This window comes from Calonectris borealis, chromosome 5, assembly GCF_964195595.1.
Source record: "Calonectris borealis chromosome 5, bCalBor7.hap1.2, whole genome shotgun sequence".
NCBI classification, from domain to species: Eukaryota; Metazoa; Chordata; class Aves; order Procellariiformes; family Procellariidae; genus Calonectris; species Calonectris borealis.
Genome location: NC_134316.1, coordinates 40,341,664 through 40,355,977, shown reverse-complemented (window position 1 = coordinate 40,355,977; position 14,314 = coordinate 40,341,664). Strand labels below are relative to the sequence as shown.

The following is a 14,314-nucleotide window of genomic DNA, read 5'->3' as shown; positions in this document are numbered from 1 at the left end:
CAATGTTTTTCATTTGAGATTTCAGAGCATGCAAGACATAAAAGAAACATGCTCGCAGCATTATAAAGCTTGCTTTTTACCAAATTCCTCTGCAAGTCATCAAAAGCCAATACTCTGCACAGAGGTAATTAAGATTCAAAATTCTTTTAATATCTTGTGGAATATCCTGTAAATATTGGCGTAAGTTTTGGGTGACTGAATTAGTCATGAGTGGGAAAATTATGAATAAATTAGACCATCCACGTAAGCCTAATTAAATCTTTATACTACTCCACTGATAGGAGCCCTATAAATGCCACAGAGATCTTCTGTTATTTAAAAACCCAAACCATCTTATTAGCACCCTAGCTTTTCTTCTTCCCCCATTAAGTAACTTGCTTTTTTCAGGATGCTTATAGCTCACCAAACAATTTATGGCAAAGATGGTCAATGCAGAAGCAGCAGAATCATTGAGAACGTGAGATCAATTTTCTATCAGCATATAATGCAGCTTCCAAAACCTGAGATAGCTTGGCCACTTCCACACCAAACTGCTTAGTGACTTAAAAACACTGATGTACCTTTGCTTATACAATAGAAAATTTTAAAGAAAAAAGATATGATGGTAATACCTACTAGAAGGGTCCAAAAACTAAATTAGTTTTCTGTACTGACAACTGCACAGATGATAAAATTTGTGGATCTTGTAACCAGTCTAGCCTGCAATCCAGACAGAGAGTTTTCTCAGGAGAAATTATTCCACATCTTGAAAACACATTTAGGAAGGCTGATAAGAGGAATGTTTGAAGCTCCATGAGAATACACATACAATTCTGTATCATTTGATTAAGCTTTTTATCTAGCTCCTATTTATTTGGAAAAATGCACAAATAAGTGTGGAATTTTACACTTCCCTGCTAATAGGAAATGTCTTTTACCCTCTTTCCCTTCACTCTACACCGGGCAGTTGTCTTTCTCACTCTCCTATGCATCTCCTCAGTCCTCTCTTCTATTCACATTGTCCTCTCCTCTATTCACATTTACTCGAGAGTCGTTCATTCTTTACCTTCATCTTTATTCTCTTGCTCGACCTCTACCCCGCCTCTGTAATTCATTCTGCAAGCTACAGTATATACCCTCGTATCTGACTATTTTTCCCTGTGGTACAGAGTATCTTGCACCTCCACCTGATTTTCCATTGCATCCTGAATTTCCTTGCATCCAACTATTTTCTCTTTCCTGTAGCAGGAAAAGCAGTAGCAGAATTTAAGTGCACAAAGCTTAATATCCAATCTAAAGGTAGTTAATTAGGAGTTTTATTGTAAAAACAAGGGCTACTTCACAACTATAATTCAAGAATTTTATGCCAAGCGTGAATAGCATAGAAGACAGCTTTTTCCTCCACCCCAGACAGAACCTCATTGAAAGCAACACTCCTCAAGCTTGACATTATTTCATTTAAACTATGGTTGAAAAATTATTTCATTAAAAGACATTCAGGAGACAACTAGCAACAGCCATAAATTAATTTATAAATCCATGCCAAAAAGGAATAATTAATTGCTTGTACCTGGTCATTAAAACAGATTATACATACTTTTAAAAATAGTTAAATATTTATCATATAATTCAAAAGACACTTCCAGTGAAAGAACATAAGTGAAAATACTCATTTTCCTGGCAGATATTTATGTTTCCCTTGCAAAGGAAATCCAAGTAAATCCACTTGATTTTGAGCGAGGAGGTTCTTTTGTGCATTTATCCTTTTTACCTTCGGATATCATGTTCAATTAATGTATTTTGTGTAATCAGACTAGAAGTAAAAATCCCAAACGTATCGCTTCAGAATGAAACTCTGCACCAAGCATTTTCCTCTAATCCCACCGCAGCATTTACAGCACTGGACAACTCTGCCCAGCAGTTTTCTGGAAACAAGAGGGCAGCATTTTTAGAGCACAGTTCTGTAATGTCTTCAGGCTGTTTTAACTGTAAATTTTCTGTAACTCGAGCCACATACTTGAAAGGTACCGATTCGGGGATAGAATATGCAGCAATTTAAAGCATCAGAGCAAAGGGGTTTTTTACTGGCTGCCAACAGTAAAAGGAAAGCTGACCAACAGCTCATTTGTTATAAAACCAGCTCAGGAAACTATTTACTTCTCAGTTAAGTCTTTCATTCTAAGCCAGTAACTCAAATTTGTCCTAAATGGTAACGATGTTAGCGAGTACTGCCTGATGATGACTGAAGCTAAATGGATGCTTTTGGGTCTTTCCATGAGAACGGTAATTCCCAAAGACAACTAGGGGGACAGAGAGAATAGACTGCTCCTCTGGAGCGATATGCTCTCTTTTCTAAGTAGCACTTAGACAAGGTGATGGAAACATTTGTTTCCATCCTTATGGTTTTATCATTGATAATCAATAAGTCTTTAATATCAAGCTATAGATAGGCTAATAAGGATGGCTCTCCTTGAAAAATACTTTATTGCTAATAATTAACCCGTTACCTAAATGTACAAACATTTATACGACTTCATCCAGAATACATACGCAAAGCTTTTACCCATGTATGGGAAAGAAATTCAAGTCTCGATGATAAGTTATGGCCAGACATTCGGAATTTCTAAACAGAAAACATTATGATACTACATAAGTCTGCGGTTTGGTTCTGTCTTAAATACTGTGCCCTGATCTCAACTGAAAAAGGTTCAGAGAAGGGCAACAAATAATATGGCTGAGGTTTGTAACATAACACATAGCAAGGAAAGGTGAGAAAACCAAACTTCTTCACCTAGCAGTGAGACTGTTTAATCGGATGACCCTAGTTTTCATTTTGGAAGCTAGTAAAAAAAGCCAGTAAAAATTGGCTCTTTTATGACCAATGTAGTCAAGCTGCAGAACTCCTCGCTGCTGCAGGAGTACTATGAACGCTAAAAGTTTATTCACGGTAACAGACAACTGGATAAATGCCTGGAAGATAAGTCCAAAGACTATTAAATACAAATGATACTATCACCAGGTTAAGTCGTCCATTATCTACGCATCTCCAGAGGCTGGCAAAGTACACCCGGAAAGTATTGCTATGCCTTTGCCCTATTCTTACTCTTCCTTCAGTATGTGTTGTTGGCCTTTGCCAGAAGATAAGACTAGAACTTTTGGGTTGACCTAAGATGACTCTTCCCTTCTCTGGGAACTGTAATTCTATGTCCAGAAGCAGTGAGTTCAAGGGTTTTGCTTCTCTCTCTCTCTCTTTTTTTTTTTTTTTTTAAAATAAACTGAAGCATTGCGGTCAATAGTACAAAATGACTTCTGGGGGGTAGAAAGTTATGTATTTAAGTACGAATCTAACTTTCTCACACGAAAAGACATATTTTCTTACATTTCAGTAAGAAGGCCTGAACAACTTGTTCCTCCTTTCTGTCAAAAAATTTACTTCTTATCAAAACTGAAGTTCATCAGCTGTCTTAACATGTATTTTCTTAGAAGATTAGTTGCAAGATTTTATATTCATCACAATCATAGGACAAACAAAAATGTTAGAATGTTCTACAAGGAAAAAATAGTCCAGAAAGTAGCCCCAAAACAATTGCCAGGTAGCTTCTTGAAATCTTCCCTTCCCTCCCCATGCCCTTACATTTGGTGCCACTGTGTAGAAAAGAAAAAAACCCAAACAAGTCCAACCTGTTTTCCTTCTGATTAATTCTAAAAGCACTGTTTAGAGAGAAAATCTTTTATTTCAATAATCACAGACTTTTAAAAATTTTGCCCAGTACACTTTGAAGCATTTTTATTGTTATTAATGGTCTCATTTGTGTATTTCAGCCAGTATTCTGATTTCACTCCAGAGGGTCCAGATTACACAGTTGCCCTTGGACACAACTAAGCAGCAAGAGCTGAAAGCACATATATATTATGGCACAAGTGAGAACGCATGCCGATACTGAACTGAAGCCAGCCTTACTCTGTCCAGCTACCTACTACATCTATACGAACTGCAAACCCCTCCAATAAAAAGGCATCTTAAAAGAACGGACTCTATCAGATTAAGAAACAGAGATGTCAGAAGAGACCCTGTGACCTTAACTCAAACAGGTCAGAAATTGTCTTTTCAGGCATTGAAGTTAAGAGAAGAAGGGAAAATGTCATACAAAAAAACATGACTGCCATGTAAAATCCAAACAATGAAAAACTTCCTTTAGTAAGTTTTTCCTATGTATAGTTATCCTTTTTGTTCAAAGCTTAATCTTATTTCAAGGTCAAATTTGTGCAACCTTCAAAAATCTGTTCTTACGCTGGCTTCCCCCCCCCTCTTTTTTTAGCACTGGCATTATCACATATCTTAGTGCTTATACATGTCTAGACTGAAGACTTCTAATTACAAGTCCCCCTATCAAACACACCTTCTGAATACAAGTTTAAATAGTCACCTTGCAAATACATCTTTTGCAATATAAGAGTAGCATTCATCTGCTGTAAGTATAAACATCTCCATGTGAGTTAATTGTGTATGAGCCTTCCGTAGTGAATTGAGAGAAGTAAGACTGCAATTCTTATCATCCTGCAAGGTTCGTTTCTCTCTGCTGAGTACAAAGGGAGTCCACACAGTTAGTTCAGATAAAAAGTAGAGGAGCTGAATCCAACCTTGGGAACTACCGTTAAAAAGTTCTTTTCCCGATACCTGTACCATTTTTCTAACCTCCACTAAAACGTCTCCACCAATATTTTCACATTTAGAAGTCTGGACACCAGGCCAGAATATTACTTATCAATAGTTTTACCACTGCTCTGTAAAGGGTCAAATAACATGTTGATTTCACCTTAGTATTTCCTTTACATACAAATGCTCATCCATTTACGTTCATGGATACAAGACTCATCCATAAATGTCACATGCAAATATTTTACACTAGCTAGATTAAGATATTTTAATTTAGTAATGTTAGTAATACTCCAGCTCACTGATAACTCCCCTGTACACTGCTAAAATGTGGATGCATCTATCATCCAAGTAACAATACCTGTAAAGAATGAGCTATTACTTCCATATAATTAAAGATTTCAGGCAAGTCACCATCAGCATCTCACCAAATTACCTTGGAGAAATTAAAACGGATTATATCAATGCAATGGCTTTCATTCTTTTTCTTTTTTTCCTAAGACACAAAAGATTAACAGTGTGAGAGGTTTTTTTTGTTGCAAGACCTACTTTTCATTAAATCATGCTGACTGGCATCATTAGTGATTTTTAACTAGCAGTTCTTTGTTGATATAGTCCCAAATTACCTGCTTTGTTATTTCAAGTTGGAATGAAAACAAACTAAAGGATTACAATTCTCTGCATCATTGCTTTTTATTCTTTACAAACTCTAGGATTACTTCAGCAGTTCTCCAATTCTGTGACATTTTCCTGGTTTGAGATCTTTAAAAGTTATCGTTGCTGAATCAGAATTCTTTGCTTTGTACTTTTAAGACTATAAAATTACTCAAGGCCTGCTGACTTGACTAGCTGATTCCACCGAAACTGTCTTTCATCACTGTCTATTCCATTCACAACATCCAACCTCCTCTTCAAACAAGGAAGTTTCTGCATCATTACTTGCTTCATATGATAAAGACTTTCAGTTACAATTGATTTCCTTCATTTTTTTTCCTATTATGCTGCTTTAAGTTTTAACACCATCCCATCTCTTACAGATTAGTCTAAAGTTTGCTTGGGGAAAGACGATATGCTGGGTGGTCAAAAAAATGCGTTTGGTACTTTTAGAACTGTGAGGTTTGGGCATATCTGATGAGGCTTCTGAAGTACACCTCTTTTCAGACAAAAATGTCTGGTAAGAACAATACCCCTGGCTTGTGCCTGCTGGACTGAACAAGAGCACAGTGAATTTAAAATCCAGTTTTAGGGCTTAAGGAAAAAAATCACAGCTTCTTCTCTCCCTCCAAACCCAATCCATACACGTACTGACACTTTCGTGTCTGGTTACCCCTCACCAATACCCTTAGGACTAGGTTATGCCGATTTTATCTAATTCATCTTAATTACAACTAGAAAGAAATGGACATATAATGGTGACTGGCTGAAATCGCACTCACACCTCCTTCCTCTTCTGCTGTTCAATCTCATTACTTAGGGGGCACTAGGCTTCGGCACGTCTCTGACTGCAAGGAAAGCGGATTTGACTCACTAAAACTGGAGAGAAATAACCAAGCAATAAAGAGCAAATTTATTGTGATGGCAAGATTTCTGCTTGGTTAGTAAACTCAACTGGCTTATCAAGTTTTCAGAAAACAAGAGAACTGGTACAAGGAAGGGGGAGGAATAAAGTCTTCCCTTTTAATGCTGAAATGCTGTTAAATCAGGTCAGCTGTAACATGAAACTACACCTTTAGTTGCTGATTGCAAAACTCACTCAAATTGTTCCAGAGGGAGACAGATAGAAACGTAATCGCAGGCAAAGTTCTCTAATCTCAGGCTCTCCCCTCCAAACATACCTCATCCTATATTGTGCATCTGGCTTACTGTTCTCAGGAAACCAGTATTTTTCCACACTTCTTTCTCCTCAAAGGATGTGGATCAGTACTCTCAAAACCCATGCAGCAAAGGCTGCATCTCAGCCGCAGAAAGAGGAGACTATGGAAGGCGTGACAAGAGCCACCCAACCAAGGGACAATGCAGGGAAGAAGAAGAGGAGAGACATGAACGTATTTCGAAGCAAGGGAAAAATGGGAGATAAAATTATTAGCTGTAACACACAGTTAACAAGTTGAAGTTTTTTTGAACTGACCATCCACTTATTTTAACCAGGCATCCCTGTTGCTTTAATCTGCAGGAAACAAGCTCTCTTGAGCTGCTTTCACTAAAGACATGAAATCCAGTCCCGACCACTGGTAGCTAAGGAACAAGCACTCTTCAGGTCAGTCATCAGACCAATTTTATCCATCAGGAGATACCATAGCAAGGCACACAATCCTGCAGATAGAACTCTTTTAAACTTTAAAAGACTTTGGTCCGCACTCCTTTTTGATCATTTTCAGAATTGGGAAGAACAGACAGCGAGATCTGCATCTCACGGTGCCAGCATCATTTTGGTGAGGGGAGTATCTGGGTGATGTTTCGGTTTTGCTTGTTACTACAGGTCAAAAAGCTTTGATCTGATTTTTTTTTCCCTGCATACCTCCAATGGAAATTATAATCCTTGGTTTCAGTAGAACCATGTGATAAGAGAATTGTACTCTGTTTTTTCAGATACATTGTTGTCACTGCAACATATGTGTGTGTGTATATGGTTATGTACATACAGTGATAGTTTCTGCAGAATCTGACAAATTAGAATTTTCTTTCTAGAGTGATGGCTATAATGAAAATAGTGAGTGAGCAAGAGAGATTTTTATCTTTATTTATATGATATTATTGACTTAAAATAAGTTTTAAAAACCCCCATGTTTTGCAATGGATGATTAAGATATTAAAACGTCCAAAGGTTATTGTAAATGCTAACTTTCCAAGCTGCACATTCCATTAAATCCTCAGTACATCAAGTCTTGACGTGGAGGGAAGAAAGTTCTCATAGTTTAGGATTTTATTTTCTTTTTTAATCTTTCAAGTGCCAACCCCTGCCCACTCCCATGGATACCAAAGCTGTGCTTCAAGACATTTATAATTTGTAGCCATTGCTAACTTACATATATCAGTACTAAAATCATCAGCACTTTTTTACTCCAACACTGTGAAAGACTCTATTAGACATAGCATGTACTGATCGGTAAAATATACCATGTTTAAGCACTGATGATTAAAAAATACATAATTCTTGCAAATACTATTATACATCAGCTGAATTTTGTATGTGGATAAAACAAAAAATCATTAATAAAACACAAGAAATAAAATTTACCTACCTTTCTGATAGAAGAATTTTCGATAATAATATGCACCAAGGTCTACATGTTCAACGATGTATCTTTTCACTCTGTCTAGATGTAAGATCAGATTCTCCTTGGGAACTTCCAGAACTGCTACTCCGGCATTCGTGCAATGAGAACTCAGAGTCGACTCAAACGAGGCACTTTCACATCCACTGAAGGAACCTGAATTAGATTTGGAAAGGCTGATCTTCCTCTCCCCTTCCCCACCAATCTCATTACGAAAATAAGGACAACTCATCACAAGTTCATTGCTTTTATCATCCCCCTGGTCCATATTGAGACTTCCTTTTGAATTCAGGTCTTCAGTGCTGCCCATTGGAGAATTGAAACTTGCAGAATGGGACAAGGGTCCAGAGACAAGTGATGCCACAGCAGCAGCAGATGCACCTGTGGTTGTGTTCCTTCTTTTAATAACATTATGCCTGTTGATTGCCGCTTCATTTAAATCAAATAAAATACTCTGTACATCGTAATGAGCAAAACACTTCGGACAAGTCCAAGGCTTGACGCTATCTTCTGACCTGTTATCTTCAAGATCTGAAGACTTCCCAAGCTCCCCTTCACCTTTGGCATTGCGCAGCTTACGAAAAATGGATGAATCTCCTGTCTCTGATTTTGACCGTCTCTTGAGTGGCTTCTCCCTTTCCTTAAAGAGTCTCAGGTTTTCCCTTTGAGTAATAGGTCCATCTATCACATCTAGAGAGAATCCTGAACCCTTACTTCCACTGGCAATCAGGAGTTCACTGAGCTTAGTTGTGGCTGGGCTTCTCTGATCAGACTTTTCATCTTTATAGCCCTTCAGTAAGTCAAAAAAACTTTCCCCTGAAGTTCCCTGCTTATCTATGGAAGATGTGCTGCCATACTCCCTGTGCAGGGATGGTCCAGATTTAAAAGTGGGTGAAATACATTCATCAAAACTATCAACATCAAGTTCACTTATGGTAATGTCGCTGTTGCTGCGCTGTCTTATTCTGCGAAGAGCTTTCCTTGGGGAACTGGGATAGCCATCAGGTGTAAGAAACCTGGAGTCTAGATTGTCAGATTGTCTGGTCTTGTTTTTAAGTGTGCTCTGGATGCTCTTTAACATGACAGAATCGCTAGCATTCAGGTTAACCGAGCTTCCCTGACTCCCAGGACTGCTTTTAGAAGACATGCTGTCAAGGCAACTTGATGTTTCAATATCTTGACTAGATCTGCTTGTTTCCTTGATGTTCTCCTTCCTTGGGGGCCAATCAGCAATCCTTGCCCTGACCCCCATTTTAGGGACTCCAGGAGTAGAGGTAACATGATGGGAACTTTCATTGCGAGGAGGTCCAACTGGCGCCATGACTGCAGATCCTAAGCTGCCATTCTGTGACCTAAAGCGCCTCATATAAAAGTCATCCGAGTGAACTTTTGAGGTGCCATCTGTTCCGACTGATACCCCAGTGGCAACAGCCCTTTCGGTCTGGGACCGCTTCAAGCTGGTCATGGTCTTTCAGTATGTTCAACCTTAGTAAGTTCCAAGAGAAAACACAGTCATTTCTGCTTCTTAAATGCACAGTTCTCTTTTGGAGAATAGTCTCCAAAATATACAATGGTTGCATGAGATCTTAATCATGGACATTTAAGGACACATTTAAATGCAGGATGTCTAGAAATTTCAGATATTCAGCAGGTTTTGATAAGCTATAATTTCCTTTAACTTTTGCATTTTAAGAAGTAGCCATGCTCCAATACATTCAAATTGTTTTAACATCACTTGTGGTCCAAAATGTCAGAGATCTAATCCAATTGCTTATGCTTCTTTTAAGCCTAGAACAGAGAAAAAGGGAGATAAAAGCATGAATCATTTCATGTATAGCTTTTTTTCATAACTGAAACTATCAAAGTAATTACTACACAGAATTAATACTTGTAACAAACATGCTTTTAAATCTTGTTGATCGTCACCTCAAAAATGCAGAGTTGTGTTATATGGTGATGAAGAGTTTTGTAGATATTGTTGGTTTGCCTTCTGAAAAAATACTTTTACATTTGGATTCCACACCTAAGTACAATTTTTTCCTTATGAACTAATTAGCAATACTTTTTAGTTGGGTTAGTGGACAGTTTTACAAAGCACAAGTAGGGAGCTAATTTCCTCAGCTGAAGGACACATACAGCATACACTTCCTGTAGAAGCTATAGAGGAGCCAGATCAGGACTCCAAATTTTGTTTATAAACGCTTTAAAGAACTTACCATTTACAAGTCGTACATCCTTGGTTGCAATTAGGTATTAACAATGCCTATTCAACTTTTCTATTAATGTAAATAACTATAATATGTTAACAAAAAAAAGGAAGGAAGCTAATTAGCAAAAAGATTACAAAATGATAATAGAGAGAATGGCTGTCAATAACATTTATTCTGTGTTTTGCGCAGCCTTATTTGCAGATTAGCTGGATAGTCCAGAAAGGACGTATTACCTCTGCTCAGATTTCACAACATACAAAAAGATTAAAGCTAAATAGAAACGCCTACTTTTAAATAACTTGATATGAGAAGTTCCATTTATTTTCCTGGCTAACAAAATCTTGCCTGCCACAGCTCCTGTATAATCCAGCTTTACAAAGCCGTGGCAATTAAATGCTTTCCCATTCCTCATCAGTACAAAAATGATTACAAAGCATTTAGTATACTACCCTTTGAGGAGCTAAAAAGAATAATCCACAAATACATCCTTGCTGGTAGAAGACAAAAGCATGAGATTGTCGAGATAAAATCTTGCATTGCTGTGTACATCCTTCAAGACAAGGAAGTTAATAATTTTCAAAGGCTAAGCCAATTACACAAAATGTGGCCTTTAAATATTTGCCAAATGTGTGCAGAGAGATGCTGCTGAACCAGCACCGTGTTGACAATACAGTACTGTCTACGAATCAAGGCTTTCTTCTGCTTCCACAGAAACTAGCTAATACTTTCTGCAGTCTCTTCTCAAAACTATGGAGTACTTTGCTCCACACTAATTAAGTATCAAGCCAGGGCACTTTCTGCCTCCAAAGGTGGCATGTTTTAACTTCACTTGCCACAGACAGCACCTCTTTGAAATAGCTGCTATTTATATAAAGCTGAACAGATAAGGAATACTTAAAATGCAAGCTGACTGCATCACACATAACAAAAACCGTGCAAGTGATCTAGGGTATTATTGTATCTGCACAGCCATTTACATAAGCGCAGTTACTTTCCTTGTAATTCTGCTACAGTGAAACTGCTGAAATATATTCTGCCTATATAATTAGAATAACTTTAGAAAGGCAGTCTATCCATGCAGCTGTTGCAAAACTACTGAATTTTCAACTGTAACTTTTTACAAATTTCAAACACTCTCCAGCTTAAGAACTGATCAAGCTGGTGAAACTACTTCGTGCACAAATCAGATCAAGGAAGGAAAAATGCAAACACTGTGCGCCATCACATAACCTAATGTTCTGTCTATGCTTTTCAATGGTGCCACAGCAAATACCGTTTATGCAATAAGGTCTATGAAATGGGAACACTGCATAGCCCTTTCTGAAGAGCTATACAGGCTTGCTTTTATAGGCAGAATGGAAGCAAAATAGAATGAAAACTGATAAGGATTTAGGGCAGGAGGAAGACAGGCTAAAAGGGATAGTGAAGGAAGAGTCAAGCTGAGGGTGGAACACAAAACAGGCAGAAGTACAAGTGTCCACTACCACACTCCTCTTCATAGCCTACAATGAAACCCAAGATTCCTGTCCCTCACCATTCCCCTTCCACCATCAATGTCCCTGAAAGCAAAGTACACATCTCCTCCCCCTCAAGTGCTGGTCCTTACAGAAACAGATAACCTACTAGTACAAGTTTCTCATTAACTTAAGGGCAGAAGTTCACACAGCAGCTCTAAAAATTCCCAAGCTTGGTGTTAACCATAGAGGCATCCAAATGCTACCAGTTCCCCGCACCCTCAAGTTTGTTTTTTCTTTTCCTTTAAAAATTTCAAAGGCAACAATCCTAAATAATTAAGGAGAGAGAGATATATATAAAAATATATATATAAAAAAATTATATATGAAAAAAATACAACTAAGTGGTCTGTGAAACTTATTCTTGACCTGTTGTATGTATGGTACAGTCATTATTTACATGATCCCATAGTACATTTTCCAAAGGAAATACTCTCTGTTCCTGACTCAGCGTTAAGGATGTCTCACTCCAGGGATCAGCTGTTTCATGCTCTGCAGGTTTTTGCAACTGTCCTACTTCATCTGCTGGAATACAGGCAATAAATGATTAAGGTAACAGTTAATTTCATTCTCTGAAGAACTGAACTCCACCCTTGCCTGCGTCTATCTTTATATGAATTAAATCACTTGAGTCAAATTTTTTTGAGACTGTAACTACCTGTCTGTGGTTGTTTTCCTAGACCTTCCTGTCCCTGTGTCTAATCTGAGACCTAACAGTCTGATCCAAAAGGTTCGATTAGCTTCAATTAAAATAAAGTGAAAACATTACATTTGATAACATTAAAAACTCCTAAAGCATAGGTCCTGGGTACACTAGTCATCAGATTTAATGGAAAAGGAACAAAAACGGCAATCTGTACTTTAACATTCTCTCATATTAATTACTTGCAAAACATGACGGCATCAAAGACAGAATGAATCACACTTGATTTAAATGACCATCAGTTACCAATAACCATATGACATTATGAACTGGAAAACCTGCAGAAAGTTAAATGTTAAGTAGCAGAATTGCTAACACAAAATATGTAATCTATTAAAATTAGTTACAATTGCAAGATAGGCAGTATGGTACCTACTTCTAATTTCAATATAGAAATATATTGAAATATTTCAATATAGAATATATTTCTATTTCAATATAGAAAAAATGTAATTCAAGGTAGAGCTATGAATATCTATGTGAGTATTGTCCTCACAGAATATGGTGAGGACAAACTAGCATAACCAATAAAACGTATGCTTCTCCAATTCATCTGAACTTATTGAGGAGGCCAACAAAATGCTGAAATGAACGGCTTCATATAAAAAGCAGTAAATGAAAACCATATGCAAAAACTACAAAAAGAGGTACAAGAAAATTTAGTACTGATTGTATCAATTAAAAAACAGTTAAGAGAACAAGCTTGGAAAACCAATGATGTGCTTTTCAGATTGCATGCAATAAGCATGTCCACAGATGCAAATATGCAAAGCAGCCCACGGATCTGTTCAAAATGGGTCTCAAATCCTTCGGACAAAGTTTATTCATTGCTTTTTACCAGCACCAGAGGACTTTGTGTCTATTCTCAGCTCAAAATGAGCTACAAACCAACCTGTTTTCATTCTTTCCCTTTCTATTTATACCTCTTTCATCACTTTGCTCCTTCCTCCAAAACTGGGGTTCCAGCTGTAGGACCAAGGACCATTCTGACCAAACTTAAAAGGTCCTCATAGATGAATCCCAAGACAGTTTTGCAGTCTTACGTCATTCTTAAAAGGCAGGTAAGTCAAGAGATCTTGATTTCTTATTCCTCATGACTGAAGTTAGCCACCAGAAAAATGAAGACATACCAGTCAAGATTTCATCCAGAGGCCTTTGGATTACAAAGAAACAAATAGAAGCAGTTGATTAAGAAAAAGTGTCTCGTGCAAATCAGCTCAGGATAGTAAAAAAAACCTCAACTACAGCACGCTAATCAGTTTCTATCTTGGATTCAGGTAGCCAAGTAAGATAATTCAACATCTACTTGTTCAGCTGAATGGAAAAAAGGAGATCAAGCCTGACTCATCAATTCAGAGACCTTCTATTACAGTTTTTCCTAGATTTAGTTTATGTGGGATCATGCTTTTTCTCCTTACAAAGTAGTGACTTTACTCATAACCGAGTCTTACTTGAAGAGATTCAAGAATTACTCTGTTATCTGCTGGGAACGTGCCAAGACTTCAGATTGTAGGATCACAGATGCTAACGATCCTAATACTCTGATGTTGACAGAGATAGATTTGGGGGCACCAAATTATTTACGATTGATAAATGTTCCCTGAAGAAAGACTTCATACTTCACCATCAGCCCTCATTAAAAAGTGGCATTTTATAATTAAAAATTTGGGAATGAGGGAATCAGTTTTCAAATTCTAGAAAAGTCTCACTTTTGCCAAGCCTCCATACCACTCCCTCACCCCACCCCAAACAATAAAATATACTAGAGGAAGGTAAATGCAACATATTACCAGGGATATTTTAAAATATTGCAAACTGTAGGATAAGGAGCTCAGAATAACATTTTACAGCAAGTAGTTTTTAAAAACATCAATGAAAAAAATCTCTGTTCCACAGGGTTTACTGAAATTTAGCCAATTTAGGAAATGCAGTGCAACACACACACATTACTGGCAGTAACCCTTGTTAACTTTCAC

General features: G+C 37.5%; 1 protein-coding gene across 2 annotated transcripts in view; it reads right to left on the bottom strand.

The window, feature by feature from the left end:
* SIPA1L1 (signal induced proliferation associated 1 like 1) overlaps window positions 1-9,693 on the bottom strand; it is a 78,583-nt gene extending 68,890 nt beyond the window's left edge. For both annotated transcript variants that reach the window (XM_075151968.1, XM_075151969.1), the window contains exon 1: window positions 7,879-9,693. In XM_075151968.1, coding sequence (XP_075008069.1) covers window positions 7,879-9,376 — 1,498 coding nt within the window. In that variant the 5' untranslated portion in view covers window positions 9,377-9,693. The remainder of the gene's footprint in view (window positions 1-7,878) is intronic.
* Between the last annotated feature and the right edge of the window lie 4,621 nt (window positions 9,694-14,314).